Here is a 26,526-nt window from a genome sequence, read left to right on the forward strand (position 1 = left end):
TATTGATGCTAGAGCTGGGAAATCAATTGATTTTTCTGTTTGGCCGGCAAAAAAGTTAGTTCAGTTCTGAAGGCATTCCGAATGGTTCTAATTTTGGGTGAGGAGGAGGCACTGAACCACTTGGTGCTGAATCCACTACACCCTTGATGCCCTGGCCCTGGAATCAGAGACTGATTTCACTGCCCAAGACTATACAGAATCTCAACATTGTGCTCCCTCAAAGCTCCTGCGGTACATAGATTGAAGCCATCAGCCCTTCAAAACTCTAACTAATTCGCAACACTGCGGCATGCTTCCTCAGCAACACTGGCTACCATGAGCAAACCAAACCCATCCTCTACTCTCTATGCTGGATTCCCATACAACAGAGTCACGTCCAAGGTCTTGATGGCAGTTGATGGCCTGTCCCAGGATATCTAAAGGATCATCATTATTCTCTGGGATGAGAACCGTAGTCGACAACTCCACCCTTGGAAAAAATGGAACTTTCTACAATAAAGATGAAACTCATCTATGCAGGAGACAGAGCTTTTCTGGGGACCAGTCTTTCTCCCAAAGAAACTAAGGACCATCATAAACTTCCTTCTTTCACTATCTTTTGCCCCAAGTGCAAGGCACACTTCCTTCAACCTGCCTTTAACACACACAATGTGTATATTAAAAAAACCTGAAACAAAATCCTAGTAAACCAAAACACTGCACTGCACACACAATTTTCTCCGTGGGGAGAGGAAGAGAGAAGAGAATGAATCATATGATAGATGTTACTCACATCTCTTAATGCACTCCCAAAAGTGCTGTTACTATTGAGACTAGTGTGGTATAAAAAAATATTGAATAGAATATGTTTCCCCCAAAAGGCTTTCCAAAACTGCTTAAAACGGGAAAAATCTCTATTTTGGTAAGTGGGGTATTTCTATTGCACTCATGACTAGCAGCACAGCAAGTGATAAAAAGAAAATGAGAAACACACTTAGGAATTCACGTATGTTCTCTAACTTTTTATTTTTAATTTATTTACATTCAGAACGGCAAAACATAAGATCTTATAGGAATTTCCCCCCAGTGAGCATGTAGGAAGACTAAAATTTTCTAGAATATTAAAATGGTGGCTGTTCACTGGTCCCTGTGTAATGAGTTGACATCAGCCAAGTTCAGAGTGAACAAAAATTCCCCCCTCAATTGGCATGTTTGTTGGCAGTCTCCATTGAGAGTAAGGACTAAATGGACAGGACTGAATTATTTTCGTTGCTCAGAGATGATCTCTTCAAAACAAAGTCTGGGGTACACTGCTCAGACTGTAAACCTGAGAAAGTATATGCTCTGCCTGTGCTTACACCTGTTCTGTGGAGAAACACAGGACTTCAGCTTCAATTTAACTGAATGCAGCCCTTCTCATGTGTCCTAAATTCACAAAAAATAGTTATTTTTACCTCTTAATATTAAGCAATGCCCAAGGTATTCCAGTGGGAGTGTTAAACGCTGGGAGCAACTTTTCTCCAAGTTCCACTGCTTTCTTTCGAAATATCTGAAAAATAAAAACCAATCATAATATTATACCGTATAAACTATGTACTAAGTACTAGGAAATAAATAGTGTTGTTGATATTACTATTGGTAGTGTTTTACAAAGCATCCCTTAACACTACATAGTATAGCACCCTGGGGTTTGTGCAGAGATGTTGAAGAAAAAGGAAGATACAATACTTTAGTACCGAAGTTATACCTGGCATTCTATTCATAAGATTTAGAACTACTTCAATATGTCTAACTATCAGCAGGAAACACAACAGAACTTTTTATGCTTAGAGAAAAAGTATCTAGTTATAACAATACTGCAAATATGCGTTCTGCTCTCTCCAATTGCCAATAGTCAGCTCAGGCTGGACTGAGCTAACTGTTGGAAGGCTTTCTTTGAGCACTATCTGATGATCTCTTCAAGAAGAGAGTTTTCTAATACAGGAAAACTGTTCCAATTTAATATAGAAACCTATTTATGGAGAGCAATTACAAATACTTGGTTGCTCAAGCACTATTATCTGCTTTGAATCACACTGGGGTTTTATAGAACATACAAAAAATAATTATCCCAGGTGTACTAAAATATCAAAGTCACCTTTGCTGATTTTCTCTCCAACAGTGCCTCCCCCTTCAACTTAGTTTTTTTCATGAAAACATTTACAATACATGTTTTTAGGCATCAATTTTCAGTTTGATATATATATCACAATTTAAATTGGTATTCTAAGCCAAATTTTCTGAGGAAGAAAAATGCACACACCAACTTTGTACAGATGTACTTGTGTGTGTAAACAACATTTGCTGGTGGACCAATGCAAGAGAAGAGAGGAGCACACTCATTTACCTTCTCATAAATAACAGCAGTTCATAAGAAATACTGTACTTTCCAAAAGCCACTTTCAGTATTTGTAAATAAAGTAGGTTTTTATTTAATCAGAGGATCTTACACTTTTTGGTCAAATTTCAGTTGCTGGATTTTAGTGCCTGGATACTGGGTGGCATTGGTGGCTTGAGATATACAGAAGATCACACTAGATGACCATGATCCCTTCTGGCCTCTGATTCTGTAACCACATGGGACACCAAAACTAACCATAGTTTCCTGTTGGGTCCTCTATCTTACCATTTGTGACTACGAATGATTGTGGGATTGGACTTGCAACAGAAATATGTGATTTTGGATGGGGCCGGTTAGCTGCATTCTTGTACTAGAGCTGGTATCCGCATGGAGTTGGACAGCAGGAGTTGGTGCTTCAGCCTACTCCTCCCACTCTTAACCGTGCTCTACTCCACAGAAGAGAGGCAGGAATTAAGTGCTGTGAGCAGGGCCAAAGTAGTATCGAGGCAGATTTAACAGAAATTTGACAATGAGAAAAATAAGCAATTTGTTTAGGATGCTTTCGATATCCAGTTTGTTCTGAATATTCAAAGCAGTTCATTATATTTTCATGATGATATGAATTTTGCTACAAATTATGGCTATGTCCTTCAGACTGCTTTACAGTATGCCTGGGGTTAATGTAGAGGATACTTTGAAACCACAGCTAGTGTAGAATTCAACTGTCTCCCTGCTTGGAGGCATTAGCTATCGTGAGCATGTTAAAATAAGTCTATGAAGACTGCACTGGCTTTCCATTTCTTTTTGTTTGCAATTCAAGTTGTTCAGATTGATCTATAAATACCAATATTGTTTTTTGCCCTAGCTACTTTAGAGACCATCTCTTTTTCCTATACGATGTCATGACAGTGGAGATAACTGCACAACTCATGCTAGCAGTCCCTATATTTAAAACATCTGGAGACTGGCTGTACAGTATATTATGATGGACCTCACTCATGTTGGAATTTATGTTCCCTACTAATGCAACAGAGGAGGACACAGTATGAGATCATATCTTTTCTCGGGGTTTTGCCTGAATGAGACATTGTGGCAGTACGTATTTTATTTTGTGGAACAGGAGTCAAGGCTGATGGTTGTCAATGTTTCATGGGTATTATTTTTAAGACATGTGCCCCGGGACAGTCTGAGTTGCTTTTTATAAATAAAAACATACATACATTTAATTATAATATAGGATACAAGGCCATGACCATGATTTCATAACTGTGGTACATTATTGGCTGTATTAATCATTATTAAGCAGCCTATACACAGGCTCAGCAAGAGATATATTAGAGTAACTGTTTCTGGACAAGAAGATACTACTTTAGTTTAACATCAAGGTTTTAATGCTGCAATACTGAACTACAAATTATTCACAACTTTCAGTAATAAAACTTCCATCATTCAACTTGTAATACTTATTTGTTGACATATCTCAATTTCCTTGAAACTTGTTTTGTCTGTTTCAGGGAGACACAAGAATTGGTTAGCCAAAACTAATGGTTGTAATATTAAGCATTAAGGAAATATTTTTCCACTTTTAGATAAGCAAGGAAAGCCATAAGTTATTCATGTGAACTACTGCTCTGAACAAATATTACATCAGCTTTAAAACATGAGAAAAAATTAAGCATATTGGTGTTAGGAAGTTAATTGGAATACCCTTTTCAAAATTAGCAGCTAAAAGTACAAGAATTGAAACGGAAAAGGAAAAGCCATTAAGAAAATAGGACCAGAGTAATTTTTAAATTGAACTAACATTCTAGAACAAGTCTTGAGCATAAAAGTCCACTCTTGTCACTTGCAACAAAGATTTTCATAAATTACTCAATTGATTCTAATAATTTTTAACTTTTCAAAAATTCAAAATTTGGACTAGAATAAAGGAACTATAGACATTCTTTAATTTTATCCTAGACTACAATTTAACATGACTGTACTACTGACTGTGCGGTAACTATCTAATGAGTAAAAAACAGTACTAGCAACTGTGATTTCAAGCATACAATAATGCTGTGTGAATGGCTGAACATATTGAATTGGAACATGATCCAGCAAAAATCACCATCCTTGAATAGACAAAAACAGCGAAGCCACTTTTTATTCATTTAACTGATACCTTTAATACAGTTCAGCAACACAAACAAGAAAAACTCATCTTAGCTGCAATTAGTTAGCTCAATCTATCTCAGAACATTTTTTTCTTTTGCAGACCATACATTTCCTAACAGTGTGCAAGAAATAAATGCTATGCAAAAGAATCCATAAGGTACTTGCTTTTTACAAGTTGATGAAAATTAAGAAGTTAGTCTCTAAGGTGCCACAAGTCCTCCTTTTCTTTTTGCGAAGTTGAAATGTTCATTTTTAAAGACACATCCACATGCCAATATAGATTTTAGCGAATGTTTACCAAACTTGTCTCTGTTCCCTCAGAATATTTTAAACATGTCTATTCCATCTATTGTCATACACCAAACTTAACCTGTCATTCAATTCATTCAATGAACACATTAAAATTGTTAACTTATTCTGCCTCTATAATTTAGCTTCTTAATTTTAAAAAATATTTAAATAAATTTATTCCTCATGAGACACGCTAGATTAATAGTTTTGCAAAATGAACTACTTTGTCGATAGATTTCTGAGTAGCAGCCGTGTTAGTCTGTATTTGCAAAAAGAAAAGGAGTACTTGTGGCACCTTAGAGACTAACAAATTTATTTGAGCATCAGCTTTCTTGAGCTACAGCTCACTTGATCTGAAGTGAGCTGTAGCTCACAAAAGCTGATGCTCAAATAAATTTGTAAATCTCTAAGGTGCCACAAGTACTCCTTTTCTTTCTGTCGATAGGATATACAAGCTCTGGGCAGACATGCCTTGGTATAACACAATGCCTGTGTGTATCGTGGCCCCTATTACTAATAAGTCATCCAGATTCCTCAATTTTAATTCTCTGTCTTTCACAGTATTAACACTTGTTAGAACTATTCCTTGTACAAGATAAGGAAAATAACCACATCTACATACACTGTATTTTCATCAGCAAACTTCCTACAATAATTGCTTTTATAATTTGTTCAATCATCTCTCAAAGTGCGTGAAGCACCTTTCTGACCTACTCCAAACTCAGAAAGTCATCCCTGTTCAGCAAAGAACTTAAGTTATGTGCTCTGGTGAACTTGGACACCAACTTTAGACTGTATGTGTGGAGAATTTAAATAAATTAGTTTTTAAAAAGTCTATTTAGAGAGATTACTCCCATTCACCATGCTATTATATGGTATGCAGAAATGGTAAGTGTACTCATAAAACTTTTTTCTTTTACTGAATTGATCATTGTGGATTTAAATAAAAGCTTTATTTTCAAGATAGTAGATCAAATGTTCAGAACTGAATAGTTCAAACTAACAAACAGAAGCTCCAGTTCTGAGATCACGTCCATGATGGCAGGCCCTTATACTCCCATGGAACCTCATTAACATCCACATGGGCACAAAGGGCTACTCGCCCAGATCTAATTGCAGGATTGAGGGCAAAGCTATTTTTTGTGGTGAGAATGAACAACCCAAAGTATAGGTTTTTTTTTTCCTGAATGAAACAGGCATACATATTCGCTCTCAGAGAAAAACGATGCCCTCTACCTGGAATGACAAATATTTATGAAAGTCAAATTAGCCTAATAACTATTGCAAATGAAGTGATCAGAAAAAAGGGAAAACAGAACACAAAGGAGGAACAAGTGCCTCCTACAAATTCTAACTATAATACACAGCCAAGCATGGTGAATTATTGTAAATTAAAGGGCATTTCTAACTCCATCAAAAGACATTAACCTTCATCAGCAACGATGGGGTAATTTTATCTTATCCTTCAGCTCCAAACTAATTTATGCATTGTGGTATCTGATTGATTAAAAAATAAAATAAATTATAAAACATACACCCCTGAAAGAATTCTCTACAGAAAGATGAAACTGGAAGTTAAAGTTTAACCACTACATCAGAAAAACATCATACTTAGAATTTTAAAAACAAATATTGAAAACATTTTCTTCTCACTTCTATATCTGTTCAATAAAACATTACTCACTTTTTTCATTACACTTACAGATGGAAATAGACAGGACTCTGACTAAGATGCATTGTTTTCTTTGCAGCAACTGACCGCCTTTCCCAGTGGGCCAGCCCAAGAATATTACAATGCAAAACAAAGAAACAAGGATACGAGAATGAACAAGGACAGTCTGCTTTGCTTTTCCTCAGGCAATATAATAGAAGACTTTTTACCACAACGAGTACTGATTTATTTAAGTTTAAAATGATCTGCTAACAGAGAACTCTTTTGAAAAGCTCATTCTGATACTTTCTATACAAGATCACCTACTAAAATAATGTTTTCCCCCCCCCACAAAAAATGTTCAAAGCTACACATAGAAATCCTATTTTCCACATACTGGTGTGTCCTTTAGCATGCAACACCACTTTTATATACAGAGTACTACTTTAAATGTCACATTATTTTCAGCAATTCCTATAACGTCATGTTCATGGTCTTTATGATCCATCTGCAGATTATCCAGATGCTTTCACAAATTCAACAGCAAATCCTTTACCTGCAGGTAAGTTATTTTATAATTGCCATTGCATTGTTAGTTACAAGTTATTTTGAGAGTTTGCTAGTATGTTAAATTTGATGCATACACCATTTCCTTAAAAATGCAATGGATCAACCTAAAAGCATAGTTTAAAACAATGGTAAACTTATAAAATACCTATTACTAGCAATGCAACAGTAATTGTAAAAACAAACAATTGCAGAGGAAGACTCTGTTATTGAATTTGTCTCAGCAGTTGAATAACTTGCACAAAAAAAAAGTCCTTAAGACTCTAAACTGCTTCTCTGTAGGTCATTGAAATGGAAACAAAGAAAAATCACAAAATTCTAAATGTGCAGCATATATCAAACTCATTATGTTAGCACATTGCTGAAGATTTGATTCCCTTCACCATCACATGAAAAAGCAAGTGAAATGTGAAACTGTATACATTGTGGTAGTAAAGCAAAATGGGGAGATACAGATCATATAATGGAAGCCCCTTTATGTTTACTGAATATTTTTATACGGAACTGCGTGAAACAAGCACTACATCCTTATCAAAAGTTGAATATTCTGGACAAGATTTTCAGAAAACAGAAGTTAGAGTGTGTAGCACTTCTAAAAATCAGGCTATGTATTTCAATGCCTAATAAATATAGATTTAGGAGCTTAACTTTAGGCTCCAACTTTCGAAACAGTCTTGGTCTAACTTTATTCAGTGTAAAGAAACACATTAAACAGATGCAAGTGACAGTATTCCTGTAGGACCCTCGGAAGTTATCGTCATGAAAAATCCAGAAGTGAATAAATAAATGTGCCAGTAACAGTATGTTGGGCATCTCATCGCTCTATTGGAAATCTGACTCCAGACAAATATGTGTAGTAGTCTACAAAACATTTCCACATACAGACTCCGCTAGTACCCATGCCCTAAAAGTTCTGTTTCTGTTATGCTGCACTCCCAGAATTTAGATGTCAGTCAGTGCTGAAGGTCTTTGATTTTCTTAGTTCTTTAGTTACTGTTACCTTTGTTACAGTTATTTTAAATCTTCTGCTTAGCTTAACACATTGTGGCTAAACTCTTATCTTAACTACTTATTCATAAATTGTCGAATCCCTAAATAGGATACTGGAGTATTTAACATATATAAATACATAATGTGGTACATACTGTTCTGTATTTTGTGTTTTTAGAATGATGTTATTTTGAGAGTCAGAGCATGGAATGTACCCATAATTTTACAAGGCAGTTAAACCTTAAGACAAATTGCTGTCGGTATTACATTGCTCATTGACTAAAACTAATAAAATTGTTCTGAAGTGTTTTCTATTTAGAAATAAAGAGTTACCTAATGTAACAACCAAAATCCTGCCACTATTTTCAGTAGATTAGCTTTGGCTGTTTTATGGTACCATGAACCGCAGGAAAGGGAAATTACTCCTCTATTGTTCGAATGATCATCATACCAAAAAAGAGTCAAACAGTGCCATGAAGTTATCCCTGTCAGAAAAGGCTTTGGAGAGCTTAATCAGACTGAAATAATTGGATTAGTGAGAGCTTCCCACGCTTAATCCAAATATACAAACAGTGAAAAATTAATCAATCATACTTGCTAATCCTAGCAGTATCTAACATGTATAATGATTTTTTGAAACACTGTAACTAGGGAACTAAAGTGTAGCTCTACTGTCTTCTGAAATCTTTTAGGGAAGCCAGTAATGCCCAGCACAAAATACTAAAAAGCCTGAAGACAGAACTAAACAGAGATGGACGAGAAACTGCTGTATAATAATTTGAATTTAGATTTATGCTTGAAACTAGCAGTTAGGCAGGTGACTGCTCAATTTTAGGCTCAAATCAAAAATAAATACATAAAACAAACTTCAAGACAGAGAGTTTTGTTTCAATTATATTGAACTGTGTCTTTTGGTTATGCTTCTGTACATTTAGGAAGTGCTTAGGTAGCCATAAATTGCAAAAACAGCCTAAAAGTTTTGAGGAAGAGCCCTTAATCTGGAGGCGAAGGGCAGTAATTGCTAACGTAGCTGATATTTATAACAGGTATTTGTAATTTCTTTAAGGTTTATGTTTATTGGTACAGTTAAAAGTGAAGTTAGAGGAACATACAAATGGAAAAATTTCTCAGCTTGAGGTATTTAATTTTCAGGTATGAGTGGTGTTTGAAAAAACTATACAACAATTAATGAATGAATAACTATACAGAAGTGACAGAATCATAGGGTTGGAAAGAACTTGAGATGTCACCCAGTTCATCTCCCTTCACTGTAGCAGGACCATATATACCTAGACCATCTCTGACAGGTGTTTCTCTAACCTGTTCTTAAAAACTTCCTAAAATGGCGATTCCACAACCTCCCTTGGTAACCTATTCCAGTATTTAACTAATCCTTAAAGCTATAAAGTTTTTCCTAGTATCTAACCTAAATCTCCCTTGCTGCTGATTAAGCAGAACACTTCTTTTTCCACCTTCAGTGGAAATAGAGAAACACTTGATCACCATCCCTCTTTATAAAAAGCCCTTAACACATTTGAAGACTATGGCATCAGGTCCCCCTATAGTCTTCTTAACACCAGTTTTTTTAAAATAGCATCTCAGTGTCAATAAATCAGTGACAGAGTTTGGAAGTACCATTCTTATCATGTAGGAACAGAAACAGAATGTTTTGTATCACTGTAAAGGCTGTAATCCCAAGATGGCAAGATATCAGATGTTAAAACTCTCAGTGGTCCACAACTGTATACTGATCCTAGATCTCAGACCAGTGTAAATGTCAAATCCCTGCTTTCACATGACCTATATGTGTGGGCAAAGTAACCTGATATTATCACATTTATCATCATCTGTACTGCAGTAGTGCCCAAAGGCCTCACTCAGGATCCTTGTCCACACTGTGCAAAGCACTGTACAGACATATGCCACAGGTAGATAGTCTATACCGCACAGAACTCACAATCTATGACAGATTTTTTTTTTCATTAATTGCTGTTGGAATGCTGCTCATAGAAATGGAATGTTACTTGTCTACTAATCTCTTCTAGGATAAGCAGAGCATTGGGAGGCCAAAAGTGCAACATAAATGCAATATATTTCATGGTTCTGCTTCCTCCATGGCTAAGGAAGAAAGAAATTTAACACTACATGGTTTTGACAATATACTTTATGTGGTATAAATTAAAACATGTATACATTTAAGTAAAGAACACAGTATACAACAGCGAGACATACTATATCACATTGTGAAGAGACAGTATACCTCTGGATGTCATCTTAGGGGTTTGAGTTTTTCCTGATTAAGGAAACAGCTGTCCCAATAAAATTGATCCTTATTCACCAGTAATGAGTATCTTTAAGCACAGTTCCACTGTTAAGCCACAAGCATCTGCTTCCTAATTTTCTGTTCATTTAGCTTTGTGTACCAAACCCTAGCTACAACAGCAAACTTAGAAACTTCATTTTACATGTTGTGAGCCACCATATCCAAACAAGGGGTAGCACTTTGCATATAAAATTTTCTTTTCAGATAGCTGACTGGTAAGATTTGATTCGCAGCATAGCTTGTGTGAAAGGAGGGAGGCACCTAATAGGTGCTATGTTGTGAATCAATAACTACATTCTTTAAGCAGCATAAAGCACTCACAGAAGGTTCATTCCTGGCCTCATAAATCTGGCTATATCTTTTAATTCTAATGCCATTAAGTGACTTTGAGCCATGATTTAGCAATAGAATAAGCTCCTAAATCACTATGGGAGGCACATAAAGACTGAAATTATGTGCTGATGGCATGCAATTTGTGGAGGCAGTGGCTGTCCTATTTGCTCTTTAATGTCAATAGCGAATGAGGAGATGGGTTGTTAAATTTCAGGTTCAACATCACAGGACATTTGTAAGCTTGTTCTATTTGCTAGTGGGAAAAACACTTCTTAAAAGCCCTTATTCATATTAAATATTGTTGTAAAACAATAGAAATAGGCGCAGTATTTTACTGAGTACTCCTATTAGTTGATTTATGCTTCCAATCAATTTTATTAATTTTGGTATAAAATACCTGAATTTCTTATTGGTATGTCAGAACAACGATTTAAGAAGCTCCTCAACTGGTAGCAGCGCAGTGTTAACTACTAGGAGTAAGCAGTAGCAAACAGACATCCCCCTTCTGATGGAACAGGAGCAGAAACCAGACAGTTGGGGATTGGCCCTGGGATACAAAGGGCTGAAGAATTCTTTCGTATTATAAAGGTGACCATCTGAATAATAGTAAGTACTGTTTTCATTATGTTACATTAAATTTCATTAAAGTCACACTTCCCTATGAAGAATCTATGTATTTCTAAACAAAACATTTTTTGCAAGTGACTTGAAACAATTCTTTGCCTTTAAATTAAAAAAGTGGAGGAAACTGTTGTAACACAACTGATCAGAGGAGCTTATTACTGTTACATCAAAAGGGTTTGAGGTAAACAGAGACTTGCAGGTCTCATGTAGTGTAGAAACACTGGATCTGAAGTCCTATGCACACACTCCATCTGACTGGCACCCTCGATTTCCTCCAGGAGAGGAATGAGCCCAACAACTTCTATAGAAACTTTGCTTTTGTTTTCAGAAGTTGTGAACAGGTGCATTAGTCAAACCTTTGTAAACAGTAGTGGATGGACACAGGAAAAAAAGCAAGATGGCAGCTCAAATTTGGTGGTTTCTGAAGGACAACAAATTTCCTCAGTTTATCTGCCAAAGTTTTAAGGTAAGTCATCATGTGTATATGGATGTTTCATCAAGTCTACACTAAACTCAAAAATCTAAAACACACTAGTTCAATATTTCTTTCAAGTGAACATTTAAAGCTTATTTTACTGTCATTTATGCACAAGATCTATTCTGTTCAAGTTCTTATACAGCACTATCATTGTGGTAGCTGCATACTACTGCCCCCCCTTGATACACATGTATAATTCCACTGAACAGTAGTGGGATTTGTTTATGCAGCAAGAAAAAACACAGCACTCCTTCAAAGAGTAACTGTTTCCTTTACTGTTTTAACATGAAGCAGCAGAAATTGAATACGTAATACTGAAATACAATAGAATCTCAGAGTTACAAACACCAAAGAGTTACAAACCGATCGGTCAACCACACACCTAATTTGGTACCAGAAGTACGCAATCACGCAGCAGAGACCAAAAAAAGCAAATCCTGTACAGTACAGTCCTGTGTTAAACACAAACTGCCTAAAAAAAAGGGAAAGTTTAAAAGAAGATCTGACAAGGGAAGGAAACTGTTTCTGAGCTTGTTTCATTTAAATTAAGATGGTTAACAGCGGCATTTTTCTTCTGCATAAAGTTTCAAAGCAGTATTAAGTCAATGTTCAGCTGTAAACTTTTGAAAGAACCACCATAATGTTTTGTTCAGAGTCACAAACAACCTCCATTCCTGAGGTGTTCGTAATTCTCAGGTTATACTGAATATTTCATGTTTAAAGGGCAAAGTTCTTCTAATTGTTAAACTAAAACTGGAATTGGATTAGGAATTACCAGCTCTTACTGTGAACTCCCATATTAGTAAGAGGACTTCCAGAAAAGGATAATATAGCACAACTGTAATTATACTAAACTTGTTCAGCTTCTATCACTGACAGGTAGCAATTTTAATAAAGATCATTCCCCCTGCCTCCCTCCACCACTTATCCTCGAGAGAGACCATATATCGTTCATTTAGTTTGGAAGAACAACTGATATTGAAGCAGTTTCTAGATGTTTTCCTCCATAGCAGTTCCACTGAATATGGGACATTTTTATTTACACTTACAGAGATCAGACCCAGTAGTGGAGCTATACAATTATTAGGTTTTGTGGTAAAAAAAATTACAGCAGATTGCAGAACTATTTATTTACATTGTGTTCCTCATAATACTGCAAGAATTCAAAATTTTAATGAGCTAGAGAGGCTAAAACTTACTCACAAGCGCCCCACTCTTTGTATACAACAGTAGAAATGGAGACAGATTTGGAACCCAGGATTGTGACTTCGTGCACCATGTATCTGTTGATTCAGTTTCAAGGGTAGTTCAAATCTGAATAGTGACTGTCAAAATTAGTAATTTCTTGCTAACAGATCTGTGCTGTGTGCATCTTCAAGTCATAGCTACTTAGGCAAGTGACAGTAAGTTTTTATGCTTTTCACTCCTGTTCAACATTGTAGAGACTAACTACACATTCTTGTGCTCAGCAGAAATACTTTATGAATTCCAGTGATGTCCAGGCAACTCCATTAAAAGCAATGGTTGACAGATATCATTAAGGACCAAATTCAGCCTGTAAATCCTTTATTGTACATGTGAGAAGTGAAACCAGAGATGGCAGGACTGAGAGTTAGAAAAAAATCTCTTTGTAATCAGATATAGAAATGACAGAGGCATACATGGAACCCCATGATGCCATTTTTAGAGTGTGTCAATTTTCAGCCCAGGGGAGAGCAACATTTTAAAGGGTAGTATATTCAGCACATCTTGGAAAACTTTGGCCATCACCTTTATATGGAACATCTGTTACAAGGCACAAAATGAACATGTGTTTTCTCTTGCAGGGTAGGAAAGGACGGTCACCCTCTCCTGAATGGCTGGTTTCTTAATTACTACTGAGGATTCTTTCAAAGAAATGGGCTATCACTGGCTACAATCCATTTGATTGTTAGAACCTAACATCTAAGACACCACACCTATTGGCTTTGTCAAAACAAGTCTGACTAATGCTAAGTGCCTGCACCCTTTATTTAATATAGGAATTGTGAAGTCTTCTGCAGTTTGTGTAAACAAATAAAGGCATTGTGAGTAACCACCACCTTTATTGTTTGGGAAAGTGCTGGCAAGGGAAGAGGGACAGCAAAAAGACTAGGGGGTTGCTTAAGTCTGATAAGAGATCAAGTGGTCTTATCCTCTAACCAGAATCCAGCAATACTGACCCGTCCTTTAAACAACTCCCGTCTTCAGAGGAGATGTGCAGCTTGGAATGATCTCAAGTTAGAATTGCTCTGCTCCTTGTTGCTTTAGCTGGGCTGGTTTACTGGACCAAGAGAGGACTGTCCTCAGCTTCAAGGTCTTCAAGCGCACCCACATGACTTTAGAACTTAAATTCAGAGAAGTGCACATTTAGGAGTGGGGTAAATGGTGACAGTGTAAATGTAAGGTGAAGTTTCATTTACTACTGCACATTGCATTAATTAACTTATTGAAGTACCCCTACTGATTTAAATTGGTTGTGCCATTTTAATTAATCTCAATCTGCCCCATCCCATGAGAGAAAGAAACAGACGGAGCCTGTTAAAGAAAAATACTGAAGGTATATTTATTCAGGCTTGAGACAGACCAGAAGCTCTGCTCTAGGCAGTTGCCAAACAGGATTTACATTCTTGTGGCTTCAAGTTTTCCTTTAGATCTATGACCTAGAACTAACCTGTCAAAGTGGTGATCTTAGGAGGGCAATGACTCTGGAAAACATTGTCATAACTAAAGCACTGAACCTAATCACAGAATAATTTTGCTCTCATTGGATTTATAGTGAAACCTGACAAGAAAGCTTTTGAAAAATACTTGGGCTTGGCAGACTGCAGTTTATCCTTATGACTGTCAGGAACAGCAAATGCTTACTCATTAAGTTTCTTTAACAGTAGCTGTTACCCTCATAATTTGGGTCCTTGACGTTTGCTTGTGAGTGGAGGAAACAAAAGGGCAACTTCCTTCACAGCTGAGCTGTCCTCTGGAAAGCTTGCCATAGTCAGAACAGAGGAACACTTCTTAGCCCTCTTTTTCTAGTAAGACAGACTACTCTTGTTCTTTAAGTCATTAAAAAAAGATCGAACACTAGAATACTATTGCTTTTATTTTAGAATATATACACATGCATGCACACAACAGGGTAGCATATCTTTTTGTTTTTGTTTTCTGTAGACTTCTCATATTTTAGCCATTTACAGTACTGATCAAATTAAATATTCAACATATAAGTAAACTGAAATACAACTACATTTTTAGTTGTATAATTCGAAATAATTTATTGAATGGTGGAACACCTTTTACAATAAAAATAGCAAATTTGCATTTAAATGACTAGTTCTTTCATCTCATATCTACATTTCATACACAAATAGTATATTTTGTGACTAATATCACTACGTTTACATTCTGATCGTCTGAATGGCTCAGGAGACATATCCCTTAAAATCAGAATTTTGTCTATTTTCACATTTTTGATCTGAATTTCAGATAATTGGGATTTAGCGGCACTGGAGAAAAACAAACCTTTGTGTTTGGTTCATTTTGCTGACAGGCAATACCACTAAAATATAAAACTGTCTCCAATCATCTTCCTAGGATGTTAACTTATAGCTATGTGAATACTAAACACAGGTAGTCAGAGAAATTTCAACTGTGCAATAGTCTGCCAGACTATGCAGTTCTATCAGAATCAAAACACTTCACAAAATCAAGTCGACTTTACTGGAACTTCGTTTTAGAAGGAAAAAAAACAACCCCAAACAGTTTCAACCATGTTTACATGTCTTATATACATTTTTAGAGCAAATATTCTGATTTTCCATTTTGAAACTTTTCATTTTAAAATTTTTACAATGTTAAAATATAAGTTTAAAATATACTCAAAATCAAAACAAAGAACATTTGATCAACCCAAAGTGATTTTTTCCCCCTCAGAATTTCCCTTCATAGAGAATTTCCTTTTGGAATTAAACCCATTTTCAAAATTTCAACATTATTCACAAAACAGAACTTCCATCCTCTGCACACATCTCAAAAAACTCCAATTATGAAGGGTAAGCAACTTCCCCTTCTTCTTCGAGGGCTGGTCCTATCCCACTGTGTGTGACTGATAAGCACTACTTGGTGAGGAGGGTGCAACGTGGCCTAGCTGCTTGTAGGACCATTGTCCCAAAGAATGTATCAGAGGAGGAGGCTTGGACCAAGGTGTGGCGTCTTGTGAATGTGTGAATGGAACTCCATGTTACTGTCTTGCAAACAACAAGCAAAAGTACCCTCTTGAAGTGATGCTACTGAGCAGGGCTGGCTCCAGTGTTTTTGCTGCCTCAAGCGGCAACAAAAACAAAACAAACAAAAAATACTTGCAGCCGAACAGGGAGGTGGAGTGATGGAGCAGCTGCCAAATTCCCGCCACCGCCAAGGGTGAATTGCCGCCCCAAGGCCCGACGTCCTGCTGCCCCTTTACACTTGCCGCTGCAGGCACCTGCTTGGTTTGCTGGTGCCTGGAGCTGGCCCTCCTACTGAGGCTGCTTGTGCTCCCATAAGAATGAGCCCTGATCCTGTGTGGGGGAGGAAGATGTACAAGCTGATAAAGTAGAATACAGCCAGAAATCCAATTGGGAGACCCTCGGAGGAAATAACTAGTCCTCAAGCTTGTTCCACTATGGCAACAAACAGCCCGAGTGACTTTCTGACCTGTTTTGTTCTCTGTAGGTAACATTCCAAAGCTTATTTTTTGTTCAAGGAATAAAGTTCTCTCTCTTCACTGGAGGCTTGGGGCTTTGGGAAGAATACAGGGGAGCTGATAATCTGGGGGTTTATGGGAAATTCCAAAACTACTGTAGGGGTAAATTTCGGATATAGTAGTAGCAGCAGTAGTAGTAGTAGTAAGTAGTAGTAGTTTGTCTTAATGAAATATTGCATACGGAGGGCCTGCCATTGGTGCCCCCAGTTTACCTATCTGTTTGGCTGATGCAATGAGGAATGTAAATGCTTCACTTGTCTATGAAGGCTAACAGGGGGTGGAAAGATGGCTTGGTAAGTGCTGAAAGGGTTAATTAAGGTTCCATTGAGGGGTCAGTTTTATTACCAGTGGGAAAGTTCTAATTAAGCTCTCTGAGAACCTGGAGGTTAGTGGGTGAGTAATTACAGGGTAGCTATGCACTGGAGGTAGACATGCCCGGGGGGAGGGATAGCTCAGTGGCCTGCTAAACCCAGGGTTGTGAGTTCAATCCTTGAGGGGGCCATTTAGGGATCTGGGGCAAAAGGAAATAAATACAAAATTAAATTTGGATGATTTAGTTGGGGAGTGATCCTGCTTTGAGCAGGGGGTTGGACTAGATCTCCTGAGGTCCCTTCTAACCCTGATATTCTATGATTCTATGTTGATTGCTGCCAGGAGAACCTGTATTGAGCTAAGGGAAAGAACTGTCATCTTGAGGGTAAGGTGATAACCCAATATACCAAGGAATATCTGTTGTCTCTGGAGACATATGATTGTGTTGGGCCCAGAGAGGTAACATTTCCTGGTGAACTCCTTTCTGCTATTAGTAAAAATGGCTTGCACAGTTGCAGAACAGGAATGTTCTAGATCCAATGCCCATCCAAATAACAAGGTGAGGCAAAGAGCTTTTGGATTGGGATATCTGACCCTGCTGTTCTATTGAATCGAGGTCTGGGAAGGGAAGAATGTTGATGGGCAGGCAGCTGGGCTGACATATGGAGAAGACCTTGGAACCTGAACTCTCTAGGTCATTTGGGCATGATGACAACTTATGCTCTGTCCTGTCAAATCTTCCACATTACTTAAGGAAGCAGCAGGATCAAACCATCTATCCAAGGGAGTAGGAGATGATCGCCTCTGAAGAACTGGCCCTGAGCTTTCCGAGAGCATGGATGCAGATCACTTGCCAGAATTATCCAGGTCTCTCTCACTTATTCATTTCCCTGGCATTGTGGGGGCCTTGGGCATTGGTGCACCTCAGTCCTTCCTATTTTCTGCCTGTGGCATGTAATAGTTTAGTCTTCAGTGAGCTGTAATACTCAGGTCTAATTTCACTTGTTTAACGTGTGGACACTAGGTGCTGTTGGTGACCTCTGATATACAGGAGGTCAGACTAGATGATCAGGTGGTCCCTCCGGCTTTTAACTCTATGGAACAGTATGTGCTACATTTCCTGTTTGTCTGGGAGGCAGGATGGGATTCCCCACTGAGTGAAGAAGCTGTTCACCAGTTAGCTGTATGCCACCATCTATAAGTGGGAGCTAAAGCACCTGCTGAGGCTGTCTGCCAGGGAATTCTGGGTTCCTGCAAGGTACGCTGCAGACAGGGTGTTGTGGTTCTTGATATTCCAGTTCTATAAATTGGCCACTTATATGCACAGTGGAATGGATCTCACTACTTCCTGTTTGTTTATGCGGATCAGTTGTCATGCTGTCTGACATTATGAGAATGTGCTGAGACTGGATTAACGGTAAGAATGCCCTGCATGCTTCTCAGACTGCTCTGAATTCCAGGGGATGTGTGTGTATGCTGATTTTGTGGGATGTCCAAGTGCCCTATACTGTGTGACCATCTATGAGGGCTCCCACCAATCTAACAAGAGGTGTCTGCTTATTGTCCTGTCGGGTGTGGAGGAATAGGAAAGGAGTGCCCATAGCTAGAAGAAAATTCAACATCACTCAGAAGCAGCAGCCAATGATCAAATGAAAAAAGTCAAGGAACTGCCTGTACCCCTCTGTACAGCTCTCATTTGTCTAATATCCATGTATAGCTATCAATGACAAGAGCTTGAGAGGGAAGCTATCGTGTTTATTGACAGTAGCACCACAGTTCTTCCACGCTTACCTGGGATTGCAGTGCTGCAGAGCAGTAGAAGAACAGCTCTTGTGGGGATTCCAGTTAGCCACTCAGTCGCTGATTATTGTTAGCAGATCAAGAGCTTGACTCCAAAAAGTTGTTAAAAACTAGTTTTGTTCATATGACTAGACAGGAGTTTGTTGTGTTCCCATTAGCAGAAAATAGAGAGTGGGGACAGGGAGAAGGTATGGTGAAGCATGCTCAGGAAGCTTCCCCTTCAGTAAAATCTCTTTTATGGGTGCAGCATATGGTGGCCATCACATGGCAGCTCTGACACTGTCCCCATCCTGCCCCTAGTAGCGGTCTTCCCAGGACAATAATGGAGAGAGCATAGTGGTAGCTGAGAACTGGAATCAGTCAGTCAGTCATACGGTTTTAACAGATTTAGACATTTTAATTTCTCTAGCAATTAAGCAAAACTTTGCGAGAAACTTGGCCCACTATTATAAGCTGTACTGACCATGCCATAAGCACAATTGAAGATAAAATAATAAATCCATTGTCTAACTGCAAATGAAGTGTAAGAGTGGTCAAGCTAAAGAGGAAAAATCAGCATTAGTGGCATCCTGAAGGAAAGCAAAACAAAACTCCCAAAGATTTGTATTACTTCCAGACAAATGATGATTCCTCTCTCCCACCCCCAAGTCAACTTTATCCCCAATTCCTCCCTCATAAATGAACTCTATTTCTCCATAGCACATCTGATAAATAGCAAGAAAGCAGTCTTCAGTTACACACACAATATTCTGTAGTAATCCAGATACACAACAAAAGAAAAGATCTTAAAATCTAAGACTTCTTTTCAGATTATGTTGTCTATAAATACCTGAAGTGCTCTTAACACTGATGAAAAGTTTAGCTCGTCTTAGTCAAGTTTGACCTTTCTTGTGTGTTCTCTCTATTTTAAGACTAACATTTAAATCCAAATGCAAACAAACTCCTGGTTTCAAATCTAATTCTTTTAATACTTGTATATCATTCATGGTAGCCTGATTAAATCCAGAAAGGCAATTTTTTTTTCCAGTAGTTTTTAATGTAATTACAGCAACAAGATGCATCAAATATGCCATGTAAAGACTTGGCTATCAGACCAAAGTATTCAATGTCTATCACATTTTTAAAATGAGCTATATTCACAATTTTATTTGAATGAATTTTAGCGCAAGCAAGATGTTTTAGAATCTATTCAATGTGTTTCAATATTCCTAGTTAATTATGATTAAACTTAAATTTACAAATAATTATGGGATGTGCAATATGTTACTATTTTAGATCATTAACCATGGGCATTTAATTCCGAAGTACCAACAATTATTGTTTCAATCACTTTTTACATAACCAAAGCTGCCTTTAGTCACACTACTGAAAACAAAGCACATCAACATTACGCTTTTCATAGGCAATCTGATTATGATGTGGAAGAGCTGAGGATCTGATCTTCCAAACTTTATTCACACAAGAGGTTCTGATTACTTACAAAGGCTTACTCATATGAGTAAGGGTCAGAGGTATTACAAGGATTATTCTGAACTGTGGCTGAAGATACTAAAAACACAAAACAGAAATATTCAATAAAGGATATGTTTAAAATTTTCCTTCTCAAGTAATCAATTGCCATAAATTTCTCATTTAAAGATGAAGACTATTTCTCCAAAATGTTTTTAGACAGAATATGTCATATTATATTATATTAAAGCTTGCCATGTTCAGCTTTTTGATCATTTCCAGAGTTTACCTTCATTAGAAAACTAGATAATTTGTAGTTCACTGCTTCTGAAAGGTAAGAATCTTTTTAAAGAGGCCTACCAGAAATAGGCCAAGATACTGAACTTAAAGCTCTACGACAACTGCTAGCTGGATACAAGCAGGGGAGGGGTTTAAGTCTAACTTGAATATCAAGGTTGTTACAAATTTGGTCTGACGACACTGGTAGAGCGATTTGGGAGTGGATATGTAGCAGTTCCCTTGCCATAAGCTGGGGCGGGCATAACTAAAGCCATGAAAAACAATCAGTGGGCATATATTTCAAAGAAAATAGATGTAAGTGTGTTCTAAAAAACCAAACATCTTCAAAGCAGTTCACAAGTTAAACCTAGTCACAAGACAGGCAAATGACCACTGTACTTTAAAATAAGTTGTAATACTTAGCCTTGAGAAAAAGTGAGGAGTGCCTTTATTCAAACATTATAAATTGTTGTTTGCCAGTTGCTTAATTAACCAACTTATTTGCTTCTGGAAAAGAGTCCACCTAACTGGGCAAGAGAATTACCACTGAAACAATTGTTTCCTATTAATTTTAGCCATTTTTTTTTTGTCAAGAGGAAAAGAATTCCTACACTTTGAAATGTCTGATTTAAAAAGGTGTTTCAACTACAGACTAAAGCTTCACCAGTGGCCATGTATAGATTATGCTCAAGCAGCCACAGCATGGGACCCAGAAAGTAGCTACCTGACAACTGCAGGGACAACCATATCTGGCCGATTTTCTGAAATGAATAATGAGACCATGGAGTCCAAAAATGTTCATTTCTAATACAGGAAAAAAGGACCAACATCCCAGAGACTTTCAGATGAACATAAGCTCTTTCCAGTCTACATCTTAGAGATATGCAGCTACCCCATGACATAATTCTAGATAGCAGTTCAGAGAACTCAAGTAGCTGAATTTGAAGTGGAAAATTATCTATTAATGCAAAATCAAAATATTTCTAAATGAGAATGGAAAATAAGCCAAAAGTTATTTTGGGGGGTATGCCAACAAACTGTTTTCTTTAAACTAGACAACTGCTTAGGGAATTCATGATCTCACACTTGTCAATTCAGAATTGCCTGACAAAAATAATAAAAGGACAAGATGATACTATATTATCCATTAGGTGGTGGTACGGTAACAATATACACAAGGCTTTCGGGGGGTGGGGGGGGGTGAGGAGTGAAGGAACCAGAATAAAAAAGGTGCTGAACACTCTGCCCAGTATTTGAGAGGTACTATAACAAGCACTGATATCTTGAAATAATCGAGACATCTGTGAGATGGTATGTACTTATCAAACACAGCAGAGATCTTTGAAGGTGGAGGATGTCAAATCCAGCTGCTCTCCTTCCTCCCTGTGGAGGATGCACTGTCACTAGATTTGATTTGTAGTAGATGGAAAAAAAAGTTCGAAAGAATGCACAAATTCCTATTCCACTTGAAATTGGACTGAATGGCCCACGAGATGTTGGTCAGGTATCAACTAAAAAGAAGTAGCTATGTGTCAATTTTTGGACTTGTAAGATTTTCACCCAAAGGCTCACATGTAGCACCATAATGACCTACCCTCCTTTCTTCAGCCAATAAAACTATTTTGTCCTACAAAGATCTTACATAAAATAACTTATTCACAGCTATAGACTTAAAGGCATGTTGAACACACAGGCCTCTTTTCTTACCAGTTAGTATATTGGTAAGTAATTTCTAGAGGAATGTAAGTACTAGAACAGAATACTGTATCCATGATAAGTAGTGTGTGTGTATGTATAATCGCAAAAGATCATTAATTTTCTCCTTATATGTTTATATTTTGATGGTTTAGAATAGACCTAATAACTGACACGTCGAATATTTCTTGGCAGTTAATGACCAATTGAGTTCAGAGCCCTTAACTCTTCTAGCTGGTCATTAACTGCCAAGAAATGTTCTCCACGTCTGTTACTACTGCTTAATTAAATGTGAATAGGTTATACTGCAAAAAGCTCACTAGTTTGTGAGCAGCAGCAGCTTTGCTGGAAGAGAAATTATTGGTGGAACATAACTATTTAATTGAAAAAATCCGATATTTTTGTTTCTAAAATTACTCTAGATGGACTCATTTCTGGGTCAGTAAGTTATTGTAGAATGATGGCTGATTTCCTTCAAGTGTCAGATGAAACATCTCAGTTAAAATGTATATTTACTAAAAACAAAAGGGTGGTTAGTTTCAGCCTCTGGGATTTACTATCACAATAACGTTGAATGTGGAGCAATATATCTATGTGAGAGTATAAACTGCTTCAGAGAACTTGAACAGGGGAGTTTAAACATAGAACCTTTAGAATTTTAACTATAAACCCAACGCCTTCTGTGTAACTGCCACTGTGAAGAGCATCATGAGGCGTGCTTGCTTGTGTTTGCTCAAGAAAAAAAGGCATAACATTGCAAAGGAAGTCAAGAAGAAATATCTAGGAGCAGCTATCAAGACTTCTGCAATAGTTGCCAGCATGCTCTTCACTGGAACCTACTGGTAGGAGGGCTACTGCTTTTGTGGTCCCTGAGGCCTCCAGACTAGCTATGGGAAACAAGTAAAGATTGACACCATTGGCTGTTTGAGATTAGAGGACAAATTCCAGCTCTACTTTCTCCACATCTATACAACTGAGGATCAGGACGAAAGTTAAAAACCACACAGCAATCTTCATTCTCTTTCTGCAGCTGGCCAGAATACCAAATACCAACTCACCTAAGACCCGAATTTCATACCAACTAATCTAAGACCCCTGAGCAGTGGTATTTTTAGGAGTCTCCTTTGGCATCTGTATGCTATTCATTCCGTTCCCCCTTCAATCATATCAACAGTTTCTCCAGTCATATCTTCCAACTGCACTTTTGCTAACACTTGGATGAATAATTAGTCCTGTCAGAGTTGTAAATTGTGCGAGTCTGTGACAATACACTCCAAACTGGCCTGTGAGAAGCATATGATCTAAACCCACCTCCAGTAGCATCAGCAAACTTCACTACTCTGTGCTTGAATGCAACACCTAGCGTATACATTACACCTAGCGTATACATTGATTACAGTTTTACAACTGAGACTTTTTTTCCATTCATTAGACTTATACAAAACAATAACTTGGTGGGGGGGGGGGGAGGATTGGAATTTTAGATTGACAATGCAGATAGATAATCTTACCTCTTCTCCGGAAAGATAATATGCTGAAAGCAGTCCACCAACAAAACGGATGTTCACTTCAAAAACTGAAATTTCTGCATTCTAGGGATATAAATACATATAGTTAGAGCTTGAACGTCAGTTTTATATGTGAAAAAATCCAGTGTTAGTTTCATAAGGCCACAATGGCATGCTAATGCATGCTGTATAGAATGTATTCACAATTTCAATTATAGCAGAAGAAATATCTCAAGTTCACCATCCTCCATCTTACTTTGTGGGTGTTAAACTCCATTAATACCAATCAGCAGCATGCAGAAGAGGGAAACAAATAATTCGAAGCATAACACTATTAGTTCTTCTTCCTAACTTTAAAGATGCTGTATGACTTTAGTACTGACTAGCTCTGATCCCCACACAGTTATATCTAACACACCCTACATCTTGGTATTCTTCTCCTACAAGTGACTCAGTACCTGTGCACAGAATGTGCTCCCAGAGCAAATATGTTTTTGTTAGACTTGCATCTTGACCAAGGTTTGTTCCCTCAATCTAATAGATTGTTTAAAAGAAAAATTACATTGAGTAGATGTATTAATTATAAAAACGGAATAAAAAAGCATATAATCTTTCACATTTCTAATGTTAGTCCTTCCCCAGATGCTCTTGGCCCAATGTATTTTTACATATCAATATTATGTAAAAGCTTTCATGGAACAAAGTTGCTTTAACAGGGAAATATTTCCAATGGATTCTTCACGTCTGCTCTTCTAAAACGTTTGACAACCTACATAATTTGATAATGTCCTTTCAATGAGAGATGTAGGATTTCATAGTTTAAAAGTTACTTAACCTAGTGCCTGATTGCTCTCAAAATATTCTGTTCAAATGTTGCCTTTATTTTGCAGAACTGAACTCAGCAGACACTTCAATTAAAAATGCCAGAGAGGTTAGCACATTAGTACTAATGATTCTGTCATACATTCAGATAGCACAAGGACACCTTAAGTGAGTTTGTATTATACATGATGAAAGATCTGAATTTTGGAGCAGGGGCCAAGGAGTGCAATAGTACAAGGGTAGCTGTCAATTGCTCGAGTGGTTAAAAATAGGGTGACCAGATAGAAACTGAAAAAATGGGACGGGGGTGGGGGGTAATAGGTGCCTATATAACAAAAAGTCCCAAAAAAGGACTGTTCCTATAAAAAATGGGACATATGGTCACCCTAGTTAAAAACTACTATGAAGTTAGTGAGTTTCCCAATTAGCAAGAATCATATTTTTGCAGTGTGATTAGCATATAAAGAATTGGCTGTAGAATAAATAGGCTGTGCTAAACAAACAAGATATGTGGTTTCTAAAAGATATATTATGGGTTCAAAAGACTGCATAAACAATACAGATCTAAAACCAGTGACATATGAGCATAAAAGATGGAATGCTTCATGGTATAGAATGGGTTTCAGAGATTATTTTGGAGGCTGTTCCAAAATTATAATGTTATGTTGAAGAAAAGCCAAAGTCAGCCGAAAGTCAAGGAACTTGGTGGGGCTCACCATCTTTCTATTCCAAGAACCTCCTGACAATCTTCTCGATAGGACTACTTTTTCCAGTATCCTCCCTTTGTCCATTCTTATGTTTAAGAATTAGGACATACAGAGATGTAGAATGGATTATGCAGTCATGCCTTCACACGCCATTGGTTTAGTCAGATGTTTGCAAGATGAGTTTGTTGGGGCATTGAGTAAGCCTGAAGAGGAGCAAGCACTAAAAAATGTGAATCATGGCCAGGATTTTGGAAGCTCAGAGGGAGGGCAGTGATAACCCAGGGATCTCCATAACAATGGTCCTGAGCTTCTTAGAGATGACAGAGTACATCTGTCATAAGCTGTGGCAGACATTTGGTCCCTTGACCAGGAACTGGGTCAGGCAGGAGATGGGTACCAGGGCTTAGTGAGTGTGAGATGAGTTCATGCTAAACACTGGTGTTCCCCGTGGCTAGTGAGGGTAAAGTCTAAAAGGGCCATCTCACAGAGGTAAATGAGACCCAGGATTGCACAGCTGGACTTCATGCCCAGTGGGGCGGAAGGTGGAACCTGAAGTCTTAGACCTGAGATCCTGCCCCCACCCAACCTCGCGGCCTCGGTCACTTCACCTCCACCTTACATGGGGAAGTTGCGGGAGGAGGGCAGAAAGATTTCACAGAGCTTAGTCAATGGGTAGACCCTTCCTTGTCTACCCAGAAAAACAGTTTGCTTTCTGATCACAGCTGTGTAACCCACATGGGAACCAATTAATGCCTGGTATCAGAGAGCAGGGGTCAGGAAGCATAGCAGCCCTCCCTGAAATATAATTAAAAAATTTGCAGCCTGCTATTTAAGACCATCCCATCTGTCTGCCAATCATTCACCTACTTGTCCTGGTCATCAAGTGTCTTCAAGAAGTTTGCTGCCAATACTGAAAAATATTCTGACACACAACTTGGTCCATCAGCTACATTTGCAATGTCTCAGCGCTACCACAAACCCAACAGAGGCCTGCTAGTACTCCAGTAGTCTTTAAGAGAACCACAAAACGGAAGTCTGGACACTATTTCTAGCTCCAAAATTGGTTTGAGACTGCTGTTCATAAGTGTTCTCTCCTCCCAGGGGGTGTGCTGCCTGTCAGGAGCCCATATCCAAGACATTATACAGGAATTGTCAAGGATCATCCAGCCCTCTGACTACTATGTCATGCTACTCATTCATGTGGGCACTAATGATACTGTGAGGTATGACTCTGAGCAAATCAGGTGACTACAGGGCTCTGGGAGTAAGGGTGAAGGAGCTGGGGGCGCAGGTGGTGTTCTCTTCAATCCTTCTGGTCAAGTGTAGGGACCCAGGCAGAGACAGATACATCCCGGAGATGAATGCCTGACTGCAAGTTACTTGGGTGGGATACATGGCTGGAATATTGGTATAGAAGGGGACAGC

General features: G+C 37.9%; 1 protein-coding gene across 1 annotated transcript in view; it reads right to left on the reverse strand.

Moving 5' to 3' along the window:
• MAN1A1 (mannosidase alpha class 1A member 1) overlaps positions 1 to 26,526 on the reverse strand; it is a 215,307-nt gene that overhangs the window by 80,395 nt on the left and 108,386 nt on the right. The window contains exons 4-5 of the mRNA XM_073337170.2: positions 23,576 to 23,656; positions 1,434 to 1,528 (exon numbers count right to left, since the gene is read on the reverse strand). Of these exons, the coding sequence (XP_073193271.1) occupies positions 1,434 to 1,528; positions 23,576 to 23,656 (176 nt within the window). The remainder of the gene's footprint in view (positions 1 to 1,433; positions 1,529 to 23,575; positions 23,657 to 26,526) is intronic.

The sequence above is a fragment of the Lepidochelys kempii genome, chromosome 3, assembly GCF_965140285.1.
Source record: "Lepidochelys kempii isolate rLepKem1 chromosome 3, rLepKem1.hap1, whole genome shotgun sequence".
Classification (NCBI taxonomy): domain Eukaryota; kingdom Metazoa; phylum Chordata; order Testudines; family Cheloniidae; genus Lepidochelys; species Lepidochelys kempii.